The sequence below is a fragment of the Pseudorca crassidens genome, chromosome 4, assembly GCF_039906515.1.
Source record: "Pseudorca crassidens isolate mPseCra1 chromosome 4, mPseCra1.hap1, whole genome shotgun sequence".
Lineage (NCBI taxonomy): Eukaryota > Metazoa > Chordata > Mammalia > Artiodactyla > Delphinidae > Pseudorca > Pseudorca crassidens.
Genome location: NC_090299.1, coordinates 35,757,055 through 35,779,540, shown reverse-complemented (window position 1 = coordinate 35,779,540; position 22,486 = coordinate 35,757,055). Strand labels below are relative to the sequence as shown.

The 22,486-nt window shown below is 37.2% G+C and overlaps 1 protein-coding gene across 6 annotated transcripts in view; it reads right to left on the bottom strand.

Moving 5' to 3' along the window:
* The window catches only part of SLC9B2 (solute carrier family 9 member B2), a 50,833-nt gene that overhangs the window by 26,349 nt on the left and 1,998 nt on the right, over positions 1-22,486 (bottom strand). Inside the window, exons 2-6 of one of the 6 annotated variants that reach the window (XM_067735453.1) lie at positions 15,189-15,310; positions 11,342-11,470; positions 10,504-10,681; positions 5,500-5,670; positions 202-344 (exon numbers count right to left, since the gene is read on the bottom strand). In XM_067735453.1, the coding sequence (XP_067591554.1) occupies positions 202-344; positions 5,500-5,670; positions 10,504-10,681; positions 11,342-11,431 (582 nt within the window). In that variant the 5' untranslated portion in view covers positions 11,432-11,470; positions 15,189-15,310. Of the gene's footprint in view, positions 1-201; positions 345-5,499; positions 5,671-10,503; positions 10,682-11,341; positions 11,471-15,188; positions 15,311-22,486 lie in introns of those variants that run through there. The other 5 variants (XM_067735452.1, XM_067735451.1, XM_067735455.1 and 2 more) reach the window with 5 other exon arrangements.

Sequence of the window (22,486 nt, the reverse complement as noted above, 5' to 3'; positions counted from 1 at the left end):
ACATAGTAACTCCACCTTTCTCCAAGAAAGAGTATGGGGACATCTTCTGGGGAGAGTTCTGCATGAAACAGATTCTCTTCTCTTCTTGAGAATGTCATGCACAATGCCCACTTCCATTTCTCAAAGCTCAGTGATTCTAAACACTGGCAGTGGTGAAGGAACAAAATTCCTAGTCAATAATTAGAAATTTGTACTTCATACATTTGAATCAAGCCCAAGGCCAGCGCGAACCAATATGACAGCCAGGGCTATGCTTCTCAAAGCAGAAGACCACTTGTGCTGGATCTGTACGTTATCACTGATGACAGGGATATTTCTGATGAGAAACCCAGCAAGCAGCATGCCTAGAATGGAAAAGTCAAACAGCTCTTTAGTTAGTTTTCAAATACAGGCAATAGGTTTTGGCACTTTAGCTGTGAAAGAGACTACCCTATAATCCTAGGAAATACTTCCTTTTTTGCTTATCAGTTAGGTGAAATTAGGTTAAGCTTTTAATTAAAATAATATAATAAATTAGAGGAGCTAAGACAAGGCTTTAATACGAAGATAAAAACAACAGATTAGAATAATTAATAATTCCTAAATAACTGAACCTGAAAGGGAGAAACAGGATGCAGTATTTGGATAGAAAGTGTGATCAAATTCTAAATGTAAAATGTTTTAATACAATGTCCAGGGACTTCCCTGGTGGTGCAGTGGTTACGAATCTGCCTCGCAATGCAGGGGACGTGGGTTCGATCCCTAGTCGGGGAACTAAGATCCCACATGCCGCAGGGCAACTAAGTCCACGTGCCGCAACTACTGAGCTCACTTGCTCTGCAGCCCGCGCACCACAATGAAGATCCCGTGTGCCACAACTAAGACCCAACGCAGCCAAAAATAAATAAATAAAATAAATATTAAAAAAAGTACAATGTCCAACTTAGTCATCCCTTTGTGTGCAACTAGCAAAGAGCTCCTGACAATATTGCCTATGTCGGATTACCTGAAATGTCAATAAATACCTATATGGATTCCATTTTACCTTCAAACAGGATAATTTAAGAAAAAAAGACACTACATAACCTGCTCTGCAAAGGCTTAAGGTGAGTTATGATGAAATGGACATTGCTCTGTCATGTCAGCTGGTGACTCTTTTTTCGTTCAGCCGTTCAACATTCACCAAATGCCTTCAGTATTCTAGATACTATAATAGGCACTAGAGATATAATAATGGACAAAAACTGGGTACTACACCTCAACAAGCTTTCAGCCTCTAGGGGAGCAAGACAAATTGACAATCTGAATTTTATGAAAGCATGAGGAGGTATTGTATGAGCTGAGACGGGAGGGGAGAGTCAGAGGGGTGCAAAGAAGGAGAAAAGGGGTAAAGAGGCCGGGGAGTTGAAAAGTTTCTGAAAGAGAAAGCAGTTTCTTCCAAGGTATGAAAAAGAAGTGTGACCTTCTAGAAACTGCAAGTAGCTGAGTGTGACTGAGGAAACTGAGTCGTTTGTAAGGGAATCCTGCCCTCAGTGATAATACTTCATGCCCATGCAAAGGGAAAGACTTCTCCAGCAGATACTGTGAGGCTTCCACCCTCCGTTCTCCAGCACTACCCTCTTCTCACCATGTCCTTATAAGCACCACCCGTTATATGACTGGACAAATTTACTAGTGTTGGGATGTTTTGAATGTAAGCTTTGAGAACAGAAAAGAATTACCCGTGTGGCTTTTTGTGACTTGCCCCAGACACCGTTAGGTAAAGGAGCATCACTCCCAGGCATCTTTCATCACTGCCATTTGATCTGGAAGAAGGTCTCTAAGTTCTGAATTCTGCAGTCATGGTCTTTCTAGAATTTGTGAAAATATAAACTAGCCTACAATAACTATTTTTAAAAGAATAATGAGAAGAATAATATATGCTTATGGTAAAATTAAAAATTACTGACAAGTGTAAAGTGAGGGCCTCTCACTGTTGTGGCCTCTCCCATTGCGGAGCACAGGCTCCGGACGTGCAGGCTCAGCGGCCATGGCTCACGGGCCCAGCCGCTCCGCGGCATGTGGGATCTTCTGGACCAGGGCACGAACCTGTGTCCCCTGCATCGGCAGGCGGACTCTCAACCACCGCGCCACCAGGGAAGCCCCCAAGGGCAACTTTTGATCTTCATTCCCCAAAGGTTTTCATTGTTAAGGATTATTTGTGCCCTTCCAAAAAGTTTCTATACCTATTTAAGCATGCCTGTGTGTGTGCTTTTGTGTGTGTGTGTGTGTGTGTGTGTGTGTGTGTGTGTGCTGGACACAAATGAAAGCATGTTTATATACCATTGTATAATATTTCCCCATTTAACAATATATCCTGGATATATTCCCATTGATATATATATCTGCCTTATTTTATAATAGCTGCAATAGTATCTCATTGTTTGGAAGTACCATAATTTTGGAACCAATTAATGGACTTTAAGATTTTTCATTACAAACAGTGCTGAAATGAGCACAGTTCATACATCAAGTATTTATTAAGTGCCTACTACATGCCAGACCCTTATGATACCCTGTTAATACAGATAGCAGCTAGACCAACATGGTCCTTGTCCATATGGATCTTACATGTTTGTAGGTTTGTGTAAGTATATCCACAGGATAATCCCTAGCAGTGGAAATGTTAAGCCCTAGGGTACAGGCATATTTCATTTTCATAGATATTGATGAATTACCAAGCCCAAAATGCTGCACTAACCTTATATTTCATTAATACGTCAATAGTTCCTTACTGAAACTTAAAATGTGGATCTAAACCAGTCCTAAATTAATTATAGCATATAACTACCTGGAATCAAAAAGAATAATAATCTAACAAGAATTCAAAAATATGTTAAGAGGGCTTTTTTTGGAGTTTTAGGGGGGAAGGGAGCATTTTTTTGTTCCCCAAATGAATGTGAAAATTTCCCTGGGAACCAGTTTCCTTTGCCAATGGTCTGGATTGCTCTGGCCACCTGATATGGACTTGGCAGGCATCTTCTTGCCTCTGAGCCCCCGTTGGCCTCTCCCTCTCATGTAGGTTGTGGAGGAAAGAACACCTCCTTTGATATAGGACTATTCTTCTTTTTTTCTAATTTGTATTATGGAAATTTTTTTCAATTATAATGTGCTTCAAAAAAACTTGGGAGTAGATGAAATAAGATTGGTCATGTATTGATAACTTTTGCATATTTAAAAAGATTTCCATAACACAAATTAAGAGAAAAAAGAATAATACCCTTCTATTAGGAAAGGTGTTCTTCTCCCCACAACGAAAGGAAAGGCCCATGTGGGCTCAGAGGCAAGAAGGGAATATCCAAATCAAAATCAGGTGGTCACATCAGCCCAGACCATGGGCAAAGGAAAGTGTTCCAGGGCAACTGTTTTCACGTTTATTTGGGGAATAAAAAAAATTCTCCTTCATCCTCTATCTCTAGCAATTATTTCAATGAGCTTATGAAAATATAGAACAGGCAATCATCACACATATTCTGTCTCAACAAGTCTTTATGGATTCAGATAATATTTCGGTTTTAGTTACTGGCCCTACTACAATAAAAAGTGGTAAACTTTTTTCTATCATAGGTGCAACACTACAAAAAGGGATGCTAAGATATATAACGTATGTGATCTTTCAGAATAATTGCAGTCACCCCAGGAGATTTCATGAGATCTCAAAGCCCAAGTCTGTACCACTTGGCAATGTGGTATACTTAGTTTGTTGTAATAATAGGCATAGAATGGAAAAAAAAAAAGGATGAGGTATAAAGTGTATTTTCATGGAGCCTAGAACAGCAGTCTCAACTTAGGTTGCATATTAGAATCACTTGGGGAACTTTTAAAAATTCTGATGCCCAGGGCATATGCCACATCAATTAATTCAGAATCTCTGGGCATCAGCTTTTAAAAGACTTCATGAGGTGATTCCTATGCACAACCATGTTTGAAAACTTATAATTAGCTTATTAAAAATGTAGAATCTCAGGCTCCACCCCCAGATCTGTTTAATTAGAATCTACATTTTAACAAGGTCCCAAGGTCATTTTTCTGCATGATAAAGTTTGAGAAGCACTGATTTAGATGCATGAGTCAGCAAACATTTTCTGTCAAGGGTCAGATAAGAGATATTTTAGGCTTTGTGGGCCACAAGGTCTCTTTCACAACTTCTCTACTCTGCCATTGTAGTGTGAAAGCAGCCACAGACAATATGTGAATGAATGAGCATGGGTGTGTTCCGATAATATCTTATTTACAAAAGAGGTGGATTGCCAACCCTTTTTCACAGCATACAGGCATATTTAGAAACAACTCATTTTAACAATAATTCAGTTCATAACTTTAGAGAACAAAAAGCACTCATGATAAATAATATGAATTAAGCAAAATAACTTTATTTTTACCTAAAATTGAAAAGTATATTGAGAAATAGTGCATGGTCAAATGTAAATAACTCTACTTCTTTTTATATTTAGCTTCAACTGCTGACCACAAATTCAAAAGCAAGTAATTTTGGTCTTTGTTAGCCAATATTGATTGTCCTCACTAACATAAAATAACAGGAAAAATTGTTACTCAGGAATTGTGTGCAAATATATATGTGTGAAAGATATGTGATTTTTAAATAAAACTTAGTGATTTATAAATCTGTTAGAAAAGGACACAAAATGCCTTTTGTGGTATAATGAAAGTGGTAAATTAAAATTTTGTAATATGGAATTCTTTGAAGAAACATTAAAGATATAATGTCCAGTGTTAAGACTAATTTTCATGTGTTTCATGTTTGGACAGTTCTCATGGCCTCTGGAAGAATATTTTTGGCTAAATTATTTTAATAAGCATGATAATACAATACAGCCAATGGTGTGCTGGTAAATGCTTAATAAGTAGCTGTCCAAAAAAGTGTGTGTGTATTTATATATTTACATATTTATTGTAAATTTTACTGATATAAGGGACGTGCAGAATACAGTTTATAAATATGCAACAATCATCGCTGTAAATTCTATAGAGCCAATCGATTCTCATAGAATGCTTTCATTGTTTTTCATTGTTGAACTCCAGATCCATAAACAACTATGGTTGCAGTTCAACAATGAATTGACAAAATCAGATTACAAATAAATGCTTGACTACTATCTGGCTTAGCAAAGAAGTCATTCACATTATGACGAGCGAGTATAGTGTCACCATGAATATCGGCTAATAAGTTTGTTTATGTTAATGAGTAAGATGAAAATGAACCAATGAAAATGCAGGTTGGAACTTCACTTGTTTGTCAGTGATGTGAATGACTAACAATATAGTAAGCCCTGATTTGTAGCACTTGCTGAGTTCTGTCTTAAAGATACTTCCACCATGGCTGATGTTAAGCTACCAACATGGTGTCAAAGAATGTGGATTTAGGAAGAGGGCATGAGAGGCACACCATTATATATTATTTCCATAATATGACTTAAATATGACTTACTCTGAAGTAAACAGGATGTGTTTAGCACTTACCCAGAAGGGGAGGCAGTGGAGGTAATGTAGGTAACTTAATGAGCCCGAAAAGTTTACCTCCAATGATAGCACAATAGAATAGGATTATAATTCCAAACAGGTTTCCTCCAGGAAGACATTCAGGGCCGGTAATTGACCAAACTACAGCCCACAGAAGAACCACCATGGTAACTGAAATAAACGAGGAAAACTAGTTTCTACCAAGGAGTGGTCATCTGCAGGTTTTAATATAATCTAAACATTAAAAAAAAATGAAGACACATACAAATATTTATAATCATGTGTAAGTTTTAAAGAACATCAGTAATATAAAAAACTGGGTAATTTCCAAGCACCTTAAAAAGTAGGATATTACCACAGTGCCTTTGAATCCACCTGTGTGCTCTTTCTAATCCCATCGCCCATCTGCTTTCACACTGCCAGAAGAAACTACTATCTTGGATTTTTTTTAAAACTATTCCCTTATTTTTCCTTGTAATTTTACCATAAATATTCATCAGTTAATAAAAAGCGAGTCACTATCTATATATCTATATATTTCTCTTCACAGAAACATGAGAACACTTTAACAATCACACTCCAGTATTTTAGTTCTGCCTTGAATTAAGCATTATTGTTTATTGTTTAACTATTGCTTCTTTCTATTGTCAGTTTGTTTAGAATTACCTACATACTTACCTTTTTCTTTCATCATCATTCATTATGGCATCTCAAACCTTTCATCTCGACAATTATTTTGTTGCCTGAAGTATTTCCTTTAGCAGAGGCATGTCTGTTAGAATGTGAAATATGTTTCCCTGTTTGAAAACCTTGTGTTCTACAAAATCGTACATTGACAATAGAAAGGCACATGGAAAAAAGAGAGTTGGGCAGACTACTCACAACTCAAAACTTGTGACCAAAGCACTAACAGAAACAACAACGATCCTAATAAAAGTACCAGCACAGTTAAATCTCCACTAATATTTGTATCTCCCATAGTCAACCTCTTCTTTGCAGACTTCAACACTGGAACCACACTTACTATTTCAAGATGCAGAATCTTGAGAGCATTTGCTCTAAGCAGAGAGTAGTTCCGTCAAATCCTATCCAGACTGTAGCCTTCTCCATCAATCAAATGGTTTGTTGTTGTTAATGTTTTGTTTTGTTTTGTTTTTTAACTGAGGTAAGTGTTGGCAGCTTCTTCATCACATGTGGCTTCATTAGACAGCTTAATGTCATGGAAAGTTTAAGTCTTTGACGTCTCTAAGAGAACAACTAACCGCCTCAAAGGAAGGTACTTACCCAGGGTGCTCAGCTTTTTAAAAGGCTTTATCTTTAAAGTTAGTAAGTCTTTATCTTTAGTTGTAATAAAGTATATACCTGATCTTTCTTGGGGGAAGGGTTCAATTCACTTTGTACTTATTTGCTATTGCTCGATGATGTTAAAGATTAATATGCCAGGAAAAATTATGTACAAAAATGCAAACTCCATATTACACTGATACAGTTCCCTATTTACCATCGCATATAAACTAAATCATGGTACAGAAACACTCTGTAGCAGAGCATGCTATATTTCTCATGAAGGTCTGCTGGTAGCAAATTTTTAGTTTTATTTATCTGGAATCATCTTTATTCTCATTCTTAAAAGATAGCTTATCTATGTATACAATTCTAAGTTGAGCGTTACTTTCAGTTCCTTGAAAATATTATTCCTTGGTTTTCTGTCTTTTGTTACTGTTTTGTAAGTCTAATTTCAGCTCTTCTAGGGAATTCTTTTTCTTTGGTTGGTTTTAAGATCTTTCTTTTCCTTTGGCTTTCTGCAAATTCAGTATATGTTTAGGAATGGCTTCCTTTTGGTTTGCTTAGGATTTATGCTTTTTATAAATTCTGTATTTCTTCAAATATTTTATCTCCCCCATTTTTCCTATTCTTTTTTTTTCTGGAACTATGATTAAATAGTCACACTCTCCTCTCCGTGTTGCTAACCCTAGTTTCATATTTCCCATCTTTGTCTTTGTGTATTGCATTGTACATAATCTCTTCAGATCTATTTGCTAGTTTACCAGCTTTCTTTCCACTTACTCTGTTGTCTATTCACTGTTTTAAATTTCAATTACTGTACTTTATTTTTCATCTCTAGAACTTCAGTTCGGTTCTTATTAAAATCTGTTCATTTTTATAAAGAGTTGTTTTGTACTCATACTTGCTATTTCCTCTTTAGGTTCTTTACAGATATCAAAAATATTTTATATTCTATTTTCTGATAATGGAAAATGTTGAGATGTTTTCTTGTGCATTTATTTATGATTTTTTGTTTGTTTTCTTGCAACAGTGAGCTCTTCCTTGCAACTGTATCTCTGGGAATTGCTGGAGCCTTAGGTTTGAGTCTGAGTTTTTCCAGATAGGATCTGAATTTGCTTCTACCATGTGTTTAGATGCTTACAAATTGGGACCACTTTTAGATATATTTTCAGTTTGAGTTATTTTTCTATGAATTTGGAGTACAAATCAGAATGAAGTTACCCATTTTTAGTGGAGACTCTCCCCTCCTCCAGCCAGCACCACAGTTTAGACAGACAGGTTTAGTTACTGGGCCCCTCTGCAGGGCAGGTTTACCTCAAATCCACCATCACATTGGGTTCCACCTTTGTGTGGGTAAGGGAGAATGACTTCTCCTATGATACTTCTCCCAACCTGGGCGGCTCTAGCAAAGCCTCCTATACTCTCATGGTTCTCAGAATAAATCTCAAGTTCATTGGTATTTTGCAGAAGCCTCTGGAGAGAAGGCCAGCTTGAGTGTTTATTTCTCTCTCCTACTTATACTTTGTTTTTGGTGTCCGATGACTTCCTGTTTTCTTGACAGATAAAAGCCTTAAATTATTTTCAGATGTTTTCACTGGCATAAGTGAAAGGATTATTCATTGAGTCTCCTCTACATATTGCTAGAGATCACGTCCAATGTCCCATTTTTTAAACTCTTACAGAATTGTTCCAGATTTTCTAGGCTTATGATGCTATTACAACAAAATAACAAAGGGGCCTTCAGTATTTCCCAATTGGCTATCGGGGCTGAAATTTGTAACAGGAGCTGAAAAATAATGGGAAATCAGGAATTGCCAGCTACTAACTTGTATCTTATCACAGCATAAACCTAGTTTGATACTAATTCAGAAAGGTAGAATTAAGGGTTTTCCACTTCAACATTACTTTTTTTAAAAATTGTACTTTTTTTTTATACAGCAGGTATCTATTTTATACGTATCAGTGTATATATGTCAATCCCAATCTCCCAGTTCATCCCACCACAACCCCACCCCTGCCACCTTCCCCCCTTGGTGTCCATACGTTTATACTACTTTTTAAAAAAAACCTCTAACTTCCCTTTTCCCTCCTCATACTCAAAATGAAATTCTGAATACATAGTGAGTGTACATGTATAAGGTTTCTCTAAATCATGTTTAATTCAATTAATAATTTATTTCTTATCTACAATTTTGAAAACTAATATTTTCACATGTAAGATTTACTTCTTAAGAAGAATACTTTGCATGATGAAGGGTCACAGGAAGGAGTACAGGGAAAAAAAGCAGTCTTGTAAGCCTCAGAAACGGAAGTATAAGAAAACAAGTGAGAGGTGTTTATGTATCGTGAGTCCCCATTTCTCAGGCAGCTTTAAGGACAATGATTATAGAATTTTATAAAATTTTATAAATTTTATAGTCTCCAAATCACATCATTCTTTTATACCCCTTTCCTTAATGCAATCCATATCCATTGTAGTGCACAGGTTTTAACTAGAAGTGTGTCATAACTTGAATGGTGAAAGTTTAAAAAAAATAAAAAGAACAGTAAAGGTATTAAACTATCTGTTGCCTTCTCAACTAGTGTATATTCCGGAACCTGGTTTTCTCTACATGTTTTAAGTAAAGTTTGAGACTTTTTTCTCATGCTGGTTTAGAAACTTCCCTAATTTCATTAAAAACATATCTAGAGCCTGAAGTACAGTATAACGTATCATACTTGGCTTCCATTGTCCCAGTGGCGAATGATAAAAATGTTTTTCAGAGCTCACAAATGAAGTATATGTATAAAGAAGTGAGCCTGATTTTTCAGTAAATATAACTTCTAGATCAAACATGTTACATTCTTCAACATATTTACTGGGGGAAGCCATATATGTAATGATGCTGTCATTCCTCAACACAATTTTTGAAACTGTCTTTAAATTTGCCTTTATAGAGAAGTTTCAACCCCATTCTCTTTTTTCTTACTATATTACACATCCTCCAATATACATGCAGTATACATGCACACAACTTCCTTTTTGAACAAAAACAACATTACTGAAATTGAACGTCCATTTATTCATCAAATTGATATCAGAATAATGTTGGGATGCCTCCAAAGACCAAATCCATTCCTAAAAGACAAATATAGCCCAACCCTAACACATCAAAATAGTGCAGAGATAAATTCCCCCTCCTTAACCCCCCAATTTTAAGTAATAGCAGCAATAAGTTGAATTGGAAACCAGGATCTTTACTTACAAAATGATGGATTTGTTTGGAAGTATAAATTGAGCTGTGTTTGCTCAAACATTAGTGGCATGACTTAACAGTAATAACAACCAACATTTATTTGGTGCTTTTCTGTTTATAAGCAATTGCTCAGTCATTTTTCTCACTGGAGGCCTAACGTAATCCTGTGAAATTACTCAGATACAGAAAAGGAAAATGCTCTTGACCTCTGCTCTCTCCCTCTTCCTGCTAGCGGGAATGGTGGTGACAACACTGCTCTTGGTAGCCCTGTGTTGAAAATGGTGGAGCCCTGTCAGCCTGGGACCTTGAATGACTATGGAGCAAAGCTACATACCGTTATGAATTGTTCACCTTGTAGTTTTTATGTGAGAGAGAAGTAAACGTCTTTGTGTCCTTTAAACCATATTACTTTGGAATCTCTCATTATAACAACTTCATCTTTTACCCTCTTGTTCTGAATTCATCCTTATCATTTACATACCATTTGTTATTACTCTATCCAGTAAACCACGTGGAGGGCAAGCAAATGTCTGTCTTAGTCTTTGCAAGTGATTTGGTTCAGCTGGTGTTTCTTGCATTTTTTCATTGCTATTCAGTAGGTTACTTCCTTCTGTTGGTTCATTTCCATCTATACCTCTGGGGTTCATAACTGTTTCCTCCTGTGTTTAGAGCAATTAAAAAATCCTTAAAACTATATATTTGCTGTACATTTTTATAGTTACTGAGCCATCACATCACAAATCAAATTTCTGTTGCTAGAATCAAGGCTAACACTTTACAGAGGAAAAGCACAGCTTTATTACTAGCTAATTGGAGAATGCTCAGAATAAGAACAAACTATGTGAAGAGTATTTACCATTGAGTCACTATTTGTAGAATTATAAATGCTTGAGTCACATAAAATCTCATTATGATTTTCAATACTGGGTTTAAAAATTAGCCTATTTAAAATATGATTCAAGACCATAGTTGGTAAATATGTCAGAGTGATTCAGAAAGAGATAATCATCTGTGGCGAAACCAAATTCACATTCATTCATTTACTTTAATTTAAGCAATAAAGACGGAAGAAACCAGAATCATTCTAGGGCTTAGGCTGGGAACACAAAGCACTTCACAGGCTCTCCACGTAGGGCCAGTTGCTAATGACTATCTAGGAAAACTGGCAGTCACACCTACTACACCAGTTTGGGGATTTAAGAATGGGGAGAATTGTTAATTGAGTGATAGAGAATGAAGAGAACACAATTCTGTCATAGATTTGGAAAGGTAGTCCCCTCCTTAAGGAAATGGTTGGGATGTTCTACATTTGATCATACCTGTTGTACTTGACACCTGGAGGCTGTGTGATTCACCTCTGAGGATGGTTCTGAATCTTCATGCTTAATTGTTTTATCTTGATTCTCCATGATTTATAATTAAGAATATGATAGAGGGAAGAACAGGATCTGTTTTGAAGGAGAAAGAGTATAGATATAGAAGAGCAATTTGAGATTTAAATGAATGAACTGTACTTATTTTTCCCCTTAGTGGCTAAAATATTTTAAATTAGACTGTTCTTAACTTTCAATTGCTAATCTTTTCTTTGATTACAATATATAATCCTAATTCTTACCTTTTTACCTTTCTTGAAAAAGCCCTTGTTTACCATATTTTTATATGATTTCCTTCCCACCCTGTTTTCTGAGTTATATTGCAAATAATCCCAGCAATATTACTGTTAAATTGTCCTCTCTAATGGGCCAAATTGAAGCAGGAAAGCTCCAGGTAATTTTCCAATGTTGATATGAGGAAATGAGTCACCAAAGAGAAATCTACGGATTCCATCATATTCAGAGAAACCAGAGTCACTAATTCCTGCCTAGTTCTTATTTCAAAATTGAAATTAAATAAAATACAACAACAATGATGGAGCAGCCACAATGTCTTAGACACTGTGATAAGTGCTGTGACAGACTCTTGGTAGTCACTGTGGGTAATTCAAAGATTACCAAAGCACATCCTTTGTTCTCTACAGACTTACAGTACACCAAGAAAAATAAATTTGTATGAAGTAACTAAAAAACCTGTAGGGCAGACCTGTAGGTTGCCTTCATAAACACCCACTTCAATCTCTTCTCCCTTGGCTTCCCATGCTATATGGGCTGAAAAGCCAAATATTCCAATTCCTAGCTACTTCTGCAGCTAGAGGTGGCCATGTGTCATAGTTCTATGTAATGAGATATAAGTGGGAGTCCCTGGGGAGGGCTCTCATTCCCAAACAATAAGGCAAGACCTTTCAAGGATCATACTGTTTACTCTTTGCCCTCTCACGTTTCTTTCTCCTTCCTAGATTGTAGATATACCTCCTGGAGGGCCAAAAGTCATCTTTTAACCATGAAAATAAAACCCCCTATACAAGGACAGTAGACAAGAAAGGAGGAGGAGCTGGTTCCTTGATGACATCATGAGTTGCTGCGTCAGTCTTGGACTGCCAAGCTTTGGAGTAATTGTATAAACCACTATTACCAAGTTTTCTTTTTATTAGTAACCAAACTTGTTCCTAATGCAACAAGTACGATGAGTATTATGATAGAGGTACAAACTATACACACTGGCAGAACCAAAGAGAAAATTATATGAGAGAAGGGAAAATCTAATTCAATACACACTTTTTTTTTTTGTGGTATGCAGGCCTCTCACTATTGTGGTCTCTCCCGTTGTGGAGCATAGGCTCCGGACGCACTGGCTCAGTGGCCATGGCTCATGGGTCCAGCCGCTCCGCGGCATGTGGGATCTTCCCGGACCGGGGCATGAACTCGTGTCCCCTGCATCGGCAGGCAGACTCTCAACCACTGCGCCACCAGGGAAGCCCATCAATACACATTTGAGTGCCTAATATGTGCCAGGCACTATGCTAGACCATAAAGACAGGGATAAATTAGCTAGGATCCCTGCCTCAAGGCATCATTTTCTGTTTAACAAAATGCCAAGATGCTTGCCTTTAAAATTTCAATGAAAATGATATCCTTTCCACCATCACCATCATCATTTTTCTTCCTTGCAGAATACAATGTTGGCCAGAGTGGCATCTCAAAAAGCCTTCAGTTTGATTTTTATTATATATTATATAAAATAAATACAAGTATATAGAATGATACATTACATATGTGTCTGTGTTTATGTATATGTAGTTTTTAAAATTTAAATACTTCAAACTTTAGACTGATGAGAAAGAATGCCATTTTGACTGGAAAATGCTGGGTTCAGAGAACCCTTGTCTTAAAGGCATCGAGGCATGAAAGCCAGTACGGTGCAAGGGAAAACTCTGTTAGAGCCTGTGGTGGGAGGCTATGGATAACGAGAGACAAGGCTGGAGAGTTTGGACATTGTATCCCAAACCATGGCACTTGGCCTTCACCCTCTGTAGAGACTGACCCCCTAATATAGTAGGTGACAAAGTCTATTGGCTCTGGATTTGGACAAACCTGGGTCTAAAGTCCAGCTCCATCGTATACAAAATTTCTCAGGCTGTAAGTAATTCTCCATCTGTACAATGGAGACAAGAGTAGGTCCAACCATGGATATGTTAGGCATTCACTAGTGTTGGTTATTAGCCACTTATATTCCTCCTCCCTAATTATCATAAATCTCTGAGATTCTTTTTGCTTTTCCTCTTAAAGCAGGACAAGGCCCCCCCAGTCTTGAAGAATTTACTACATAATTCCATTCATTTTCTTTGATCATGATTTTAACCTCTTTCTTTCAAGGCGAACTTCTTGATTAGGGGACGTAACACTACTGGCTAAAATGAATTTGAGAATTCATTTTATTAATGTTATTCTAGTCCTTTTTAACATAAAAAATCAAAATTGGGCATGTTGCACAATATATGCTATTTTCGAGAATTCATATAGTTTTGTGTTTAAAAAAATGTCCCTATTCTCCCATAGTCTCCACCATGGATACCAAAGTACTGTTTGAGATCAGAGAGGTATTGCAGAGAGAAAAGGTAAAATAAAATACCAGTCTTTTAATAAGTTGTTTAATAAAACAACTTACAACTGGTCAGTTCTGTTTGTTTGTACTCTGCTATGTTTCCATTTCCAAAAGAATACTTAAACCACCAGTCTCATTTCAAAACCCAACTTAAATTTAGAAAAATCACAAAAATGTAACTTAAAGCAACCATGTTCATGGCATTTATTGTTCATAGTCACTGGGTCTCGAAATTTACAATATTTACAAATTTACAATAGTATATCTCCCATTAAGAAGGCAGAAGAAGGTAAAGAAATCAGAAAATATGGAAAAATGAGCTTTTTAAGGAACGTAAGAAATATCATGAAGTCCATTAAAAAGTAGAAAGTTTATACTCCTTACTCATAGAGAGGCTCTCAAGTTCTCAGAGCGCATTAACTCTTATTTTGAAAACAATTCTCATGATTTTGCTCATCTGACTTCCAAATCCTCTTATGATGTTATACATTAAAATGTAGGAAGAGATTGTGATAGAGACAAATTGAGAGCAGCGTGAGTGACAGCTGACAATGAAAGAGATGGAAAAGATTGCAATCTAATGCTACAAAATGTGGGAATAAATGTCTTTTTCATAGGGGATATTTATAGTTTTGGCCGGCCAAGCATGATTCTCCCCCTTTTTTTTGGTGATAGCACACTAATTTTCTTTTGTGGAATCCATGCCTCCTCTATTCCCCATACATATGGCTCATGTGAGACTTTTATCCTTCCCTCTCTAATCCCCATGCTCCACCAATGCTCCAGAGATGAAGACACGCTTGGCCAGAGAGGGAACTCCTTCCCTGGTCACCTTGACTAGTTCAGGCATGAGCATGTGACCCACAGCTGGCCAAGGGAGTCAGGTTTAGGGTGTTTACTGGAACCATTAAGAAAGAGTTTTCTTTCTGTGGGGGTTGCTAAGCCCAGACTTGCTGTTGACAATCATTGTAACATACAAGAAAAGCCTTCTAAAGAATGAGGTAACTAACCACGGAACAAAGCAGAGTCTTAATATGGAAAGACAGAAAGAGAAAGCTCGAAATTAATAATCAATAATAAAAATAATAATAAAAAGCAATAATAAATAATAAAAAGCAATAATAAAAGCATTGCTGGTACCGCTGAAAGCAGCTCCTTTTCAGTTAGCTGAGCCAATAAATTTCTTACCAGTCTGAGCTGGGTTTCTGTCACTTGCCACCAAATAAATCCTTAGTAAGAATTTTCATACCTGAATTGGCCTTGAAGGAGCCCCTGTATAATAACAGATGTTTAGAAAGGTGATTCTACAACTTTAAGAAAATGAAAAGAAAAAAATTAGGTGGAAATATTTTGTTTTAAAAGGCATTAAAATATACAGTACCGTTTCGAGCTTTTCTTTTTTTTTTTCTTTAGAATTTGTTTATTTATATATGCATCAAAATGTGAACTCAGAAACTATACTCCTTAACAAGATCACTTTAATTCTTTTCAAGTTGCCTGGATGGTGCATAAATATTCAAACCTAGCATTCTGTGTTGGCAAATTTTTAGAGCTTTTCTTTAAAGCGAATGTTAAACAAAAATGTTGCATTCAGTAAAATAGGTGTCAGTTACCAATAAAATTAATTTAAGTGAAATGCTTTGTTTTTCAACAATGCTAGTTAAATGATATACTATAGTTAATGGACCCTAATTAATTTTCTTATTGTGTTCATGGAAGTCTTTAAAAGTCTTTGGGTCCAGTAAAGGTTCAACAGAGTTAAGAATCGATGTGAGATGCTAGGTGTCTGAGATGGAAAAGTTAAAAAGTGAGGAAATATGGAGAAACTAGATGGCTTTTAAGCAGCTAAAAATCACTCACAGTTTAATGGAATAATAAAAGTAGGAAAGGCCTTTAGAAATTACCTTGTCCAATCTCTTTCATATTTAAATAAGAAAACTAAAACTTAGAGAAGCTAAATAACTTTTCTCAGTGAACACAGCCAGTATCCGCCAAGCCCCATAGTAAAACTATAAAAATTTGTGAAATGATGTAGTTCTTTAATCTATATCTTTGACTTCATGTCCTTTCTATCAAGTCACTGCATTATAATTTTACATTTTTGTTATATTTTGTTTAAAATTCTACTTGTATATACCCATAGTTAATTATAAGTTTGAAAACACATTCCACAAGCAAATATAAATATTAAAAATTTCTATCTTTTGTGCAGCTCTACTTTTTTCCATTGTTATCAATGTTATAGAGTTTATTACAAACAAAAATTCTTACTAATCCATTTAAGTTGCACAACATTGGTAACAAAATGAATGAAATAAGAACTTTTATTCTATTCTCTTGACAAATATTGTTTACGTATTCTGAATTATCAGTTAACTGGCTCGGTGACAACTTGCCACTTAAGTATGACTTAAGATTCTAAGAATTAAGAAGCTTTTCATTAAAAAAAAAATCCAATTAAACTTAGATGGTTTGAGAGATTTTTGTATATCAGAAAATTATACTGAGAACTAGGAAGGCAAGGTACATTTTAAATAAACAGTAAAAGGGCCTATACACAGAACCAAGTTTTTTCAAGTTTTTTTCCTGCCTCTCAATCAGGATATTGCTTTATTCAGACTGATACACAACCTGTAAACCATATTAGAAAAAAATGTATTTTTTTCAAATGGTGAAATTTTATAGACTTCATAAATTCAGTAAATAATGTGAGTTTAATCAAAGTTCTCTGACTCAAGTACAGATTTCAATAGAAGAATGAGGCTTGACATAAGCCCAGGGACATGGCTGTTATGACTGTTGTGACTGCCCACTTGCTTATAAGTTAGTAGGTCAAGTATTTTCTAAAAACAAATGCAAAGGCTATTGGCCAATCATGCCTCTCTTTAGCATTCCCAGTATACAGAATTTCCTACAGGACTGATACACATACTTAGAAACTATCTTGATTTAATTTGAGCTTTATTTTCCAGTATTAGGCACATATGCCACCAAAATCATAGAGCTGTGGACTTCAAAGGAACTTTGCCTTTCCTCCAAACTTGAGAGAAAACTGCAGATCAAGAATATGAGCAGTTCTGGTATGTATATATACGTAAATAAAGAGGAAAAAGTCTGTTAACATTAGTTGCCTTTGGGGAGGGAAATGGAGTTGTTGGAATTTCATTTTTATTCTCTATGTTTCTTTATTGTTCGTATTTTTACAATAAGAAGATTTTTCAGGGGCTTCCCTGGTGATACAGTGGTAAAGAATCCATCTGCCAATGCAGGGGACACGGGTTCGAGCCCTGGTCCGGGAAGATCCCACATGCCGTGGAGCGTCTAAGCCCATGCGCCACAACTACTGAAGCCCGCGTGCCTAGAGCCCGTGCTCTGCAACAAGAGAAGCCACCGCAATGAGAAGCCCTCACACCGCAACAAAGAATAACTCACCGCAACTACAGAAAGCCTGTGTGCAACAAAGAAGACCCAACGCAGCCAAAAATAAATAAATAAAGTAAATAAATTAAAAAAAAGATTTTTAAATGCAATTTAAAATACATTTTAAAAGAATTTATGCAATTCTTAGAGCTTTAGAGAAAAGAAAATGACACAGCTTTCCTCGGTAATAATATTTTTCATAGACAGACTCTGGTAATTTGATTTTAGGTAACTTAATTCCACCTACCACAATTTAAGTCATTTTTTTGTTTTTGTGGTTTTCAAAGAAGATGGGGGAACTGCCTAGAAGCTTCTACAGCAATTTTCAAATATTTTTTTAAGCCAGAGATCTTCTGTTCAATGAAACCTTATCCTGAAATCCAACAAATGGGACAGATAAAGGTGGAGCTGCAGAAACCCTGTCCACTCACCCCTGTTCCTCCCGGCAAGTGAAGCACACTTTGAAAACAACTTCCGTAAATATGCTTTCATATATAGAAAGAGGTTTGTTAAATCAACCTTCTCTTTTTCAGGTTATCTTATTAATCTAAGTGTTTAAAAGTGCTTTCTGTAATATTCCAGAGGAAATGAAAGAACTATCAACTTGCAAATGTCCACAGGCTCTTAGGCAAGTAAAATACACTTACTGCTATCAACTGAATTACTGCTGAAAGATCATTACATGGATAAAGAATGGTTGTTCTTGTTATTTTCTGTCTTTGGTAGGACAGGCTGACATTTAATGGGGTGACCGTACTGAGAATTTACATATATTGCTGGAGTGCTCTGTGCACTGTATTCATGCATTTGAAAAAGCACCTCCATGATTGTTCATTAAGTACTCTGTAACAATTATAATGAAAATCTCCTATCTTTGGTGTTCATCCATTTATATGTTAAAAGTGTAGGGTTTCCATACCATACGGTATTTCTATGTAGAACATATTGAAACTTTCCAATTTCTGGATTCTGCTAATCAACTCTGATCTAATGCTCATTTCCCCAAAGAAGCCCTATTCCATCAGTGAGGAATTCAGATTAAGTGAAGAGTAGGGCTTAAAATTCCCTTGACAATTAATTACTGAAATGACTAAGAATGTCTCCTTGAATGAGAACTACCTTACCGGAAAGGATTAAGTGTTCCAACTGCATACAATCAAGTTATCAAAAGAAAACAACCACTATTCTATTTGGTTAATTAATATAGTGATTTGACTGAATCATCATGAAGTAAAACACTATGCAATGAGATAGGAATAAAAGGAAATGATCCCTAGGTAAGAAGGGACCCAATACTTGCTTCTCTTTGTAAAAAATCTCTCCCCCCACCCAAAGGCAAATATGTTTAATTGAAAGTTTAAAATATTACTTTTAGGCTTACTAATATCAGAATCTCCAGAGACTGAATCTCCCCAAGTGTGGCAATGTGACTTATTACCTACCTGAGAGCCACTGCTCAGGTATGCCAGCGGGTCCCTTCACCAGCCCTAGGAATAAATCATGACTGGTCTAAGTCAATCTCTGTAACATCATTCCTCTTTGCCAGCTGTCGGTTTAAGGATGAGCATGATTCATTTCTTGCCAATGAAATTTGCGGGCAAGGCTATTGCGGACCACTGGGTAAGATTTTCCTTTCTAATATAAAGACAGAGAGGCAAGAGGAGAACCCTCTTCTCTTTTTGTCTGTGTGTGTGTGTGTGTGTGTGTGTGTGTGTGTGTGTGCGTGCGCGCGCGTCTATTTGCAGGGGAGGATGAAGCTGTGGATGGGGATTGTGTTTCTTGGAATTCTAGCAGCCATCATTTATCCATGAAGAAAACGTCAAGATTAGCTAACGGAAAGCAACATGGACCTTGATATCAATGTGCTACTGAACAAACCTTGGATCTACTTACCTTAGATATTTCATCGTATGAGGAAAGAAGCTTGTATTTTTGAAGGCAATTTTGGCTGAATATCCTGTTACTTATAGCCAAAAGCATCCTACCAATACAACAGGTGACTCTGATGCAGAGCCGTCTCTGAGAAGCTCTGATAAGAGCAGTGATGAGGAACCTTTGGCTTACACATGTCTCCCTAGCTTCTTGACATGGTGCAAAACCTTCACAGAGGATGAACAAATATTGATAGAACACTGCCTTCGTATCGAAATTTCTCAAAAATGTCCAGAAAATAACATTTCAGCAGCTAAAAATCAGTGCCAAGGTTTTTAGCACCATTCTTTTAGTCTTTAGAGATTGCATAGCTTGTAAGGTTATATATATTTTTTCTGCCCTATCCCTGAAGTTTAGTTGTAATATTTGAATATTGAATTTTTAAAAGTTGGGCTTATAAACATATGATTGTTTTGTTACTTTCTACTCATGAAACAAAACAACAAGAACAAAACACAACTACCATCACTGCCTGGGGTTTCATGTTTTACTTCTCTACTTGGTAAAGTTCTACGAGTCATTCAAGATCTAACCCAAATGTCACCATCTCAGTTAGTATTTCTTAACTCCATGTAGACTAACTCTGTTCCTCTTTTTTCTCTCTAAGGACTCATTCATTCAACAAACCTCTATTAAGCTCTTACCATGTTCTAGCCCTTGTGTTAGGGATTTGAATGTGAACAGTCTGACACAGTTCCTATAGTCAAAGGTTGCAACCTAGTCAGAGTATGACAGATCATTCCCTAGGTAACCATAATGAAGTGTGGTTAAGTTTCAATTTAAGGCACATGAGATAAGCAACCCCATCTTTTCACAATCATTGAAGTTCATCAGCCTTTTACTGGGTTTCTATGGTGTGTAAACACAAGAGACAGAAAGATGACTGAGATGCAGTCTCTGCTCTTTAAGAAAGGGACAGAGATTGTTATGTGTTCACCAAACCAGTTTCCTCTGCTGCCTAGACACACAGATAGTTGACATTTCCCAGCCTCCCTTGCAGGTCAGTGTGGCAAGTCCCTGAGTCTGGCAAAGGGATGTCGGCATAAATGATGTGTTGTACTTCCACTGCTGTAAGAAAGCTCCCATGTTTTACATTATGCTCTCTCTTTTCCTGTCCATTGCCTGGAAACTAAGGACTCCAAGGTCTTAGGGGGTGGCAAAGCCATAATATAAAAAGAGTTAGCGTTCCTGAATCACTGAGGAGAAGGCCACCAGCTGAACACCTGGTTGGACTTTATATGAATGAGAAATAAGCTTCTATTGTGTTAAGTTACTGAGGTTTTGGAGATTATCTGTTACAGCAGCTAGTGCCACCTTAAGGTAATTTAATTATAATGTGAGAAGTGCAGGCATAGCGTTAAACAGGGGAGAGGAGGTAATGCCCTACGTGGCTGCTACTTGAATTAAGCCTTGAAAGATGACTTAGTCTCGAAAAGAAAAGAAAGACCATTACAGGCAGAGGAACCACATGATTAAAGGGTAAGGGGTAAAAAGGAAAGTGCAGGTAGGGAATTTTGTGCACATCCATGTCAATGAGCTCATAATGAGCATCATATGCAAGCTATGTGGAGCGGTCAGAGGAAAAAGGACATGAAAACCCTGAGTTTCCTTCTTGTGTCATTGCCTCCTACTTGGGCCATTTGGGGCAAGTTACTTAGCCAGTCTGGACAATTTTCTTCAACCGCAAAATGGTGATAATGCCTACGTCACAGAAAACCTTAAACTAGTACTAAGTACATCAAGGAGTCTCCCAAAAGTCCCTCAGTGCGGGCTTGCCTGATGGCGCAGTGGTTGAGAGTCCGCCTGCCGATGCAGGGGACACGGGTTCGTGCCCCGGTCCGGGAAGATCCCACATGCCGCGGAGCGGCTGGGCCCGTGAGCCACAGCCGCTGAGCCCGCGCGTCCGGAGCCTGTGCTCCGCAACGGGAGAGGCCACAGTGCGTATCGCAAAAAAAAAGTCCCTCAGTGCTTTATCTTCCTTTCATGAGATTTTCCTTGAGAAAGAAGCATACATGTACTGTACTGAAGAGCACAGATAAGGGACACTGGTAAACTCGAACCTTTCATTCCTCCTTATGAACCACAGAAACATAAATAGATTCCTAAAAAAAACACATAAAGAGCTTTTACTGTATTGGCAAGGTATACTTACTAACTTTATAAGGCTGTTCAAAACTCCTTCGAACTTATCATCATTGCACTTTCCTTAACATGTATGACCCAAGACTACAAAGAATGCTCCCTCACTACACAAGTGCATATACAGGGAGCTCCATCTCCCCACATACTAGTTTCCTAGGCTTTGTGTGAAAAAGATGTAAATTCCTTTTCCCAAGAGGAAAAATCTGTTCTATCATTAGGGTTTGTGTGCCAACCAAGAGTCAGTGGCCTCCCAATTACCAACAGGACTCACGAACAGTTAGTCATGAACCAGATAGTCAACGATCTCTTGTGATATACTCTGAGAATGCTTTAAATGAAGAAATGTTTTACATTACACTTGTAGAGCAAGAGACTTCAGAGGTAATCTAGTGTATGGGTAACAAACTCAAATACCTTCAGGGGCCAACTCAAATGTAGGAGTCTGTAGCAACTAGAGAGGGCAGAGCCCAAGTGAAGGCATTCAACTCACTGCCAGGCCCTGGATCTAATCTCATGGTTTCATTTCCCATCTAAAGAAACTGAAGAGATTAGCTTTAGGTGACTTTTAGAGGCTATACAGCAAACATATTACGCAGAGTCAATGCAGAAAACAGACACCATGCCAAATATTTCAAGCAGAAAGAGATTTTATACAGAGAATTAAGTGAATTGTTGAAAGGCTAGAGATTGTTGAAAGGGCTACAAGTGCAGGGTCTTGGCTGGGCCTCTAGGAATGACTTCCAGAACACTACTAGATGAGCCACCAGGGAATATACTATTTTTGCCACAATCAGGAGGCCTACAGGAACCAAGGAGTTCAAGAACATACTGTACCTGTGACCCTGAGAAGCTGGGATCTGGAAGCTGTCTGGACAGGGAACTCAGAGTATGTTCACTATCTCCCTCAGCTGCCTCTTGACAGCCAGAGGGCTGGTGATTCAATATGGCATGCTGAGTCTGGTTGCTGTAAGTCCCTCCCAACACCCACAGTT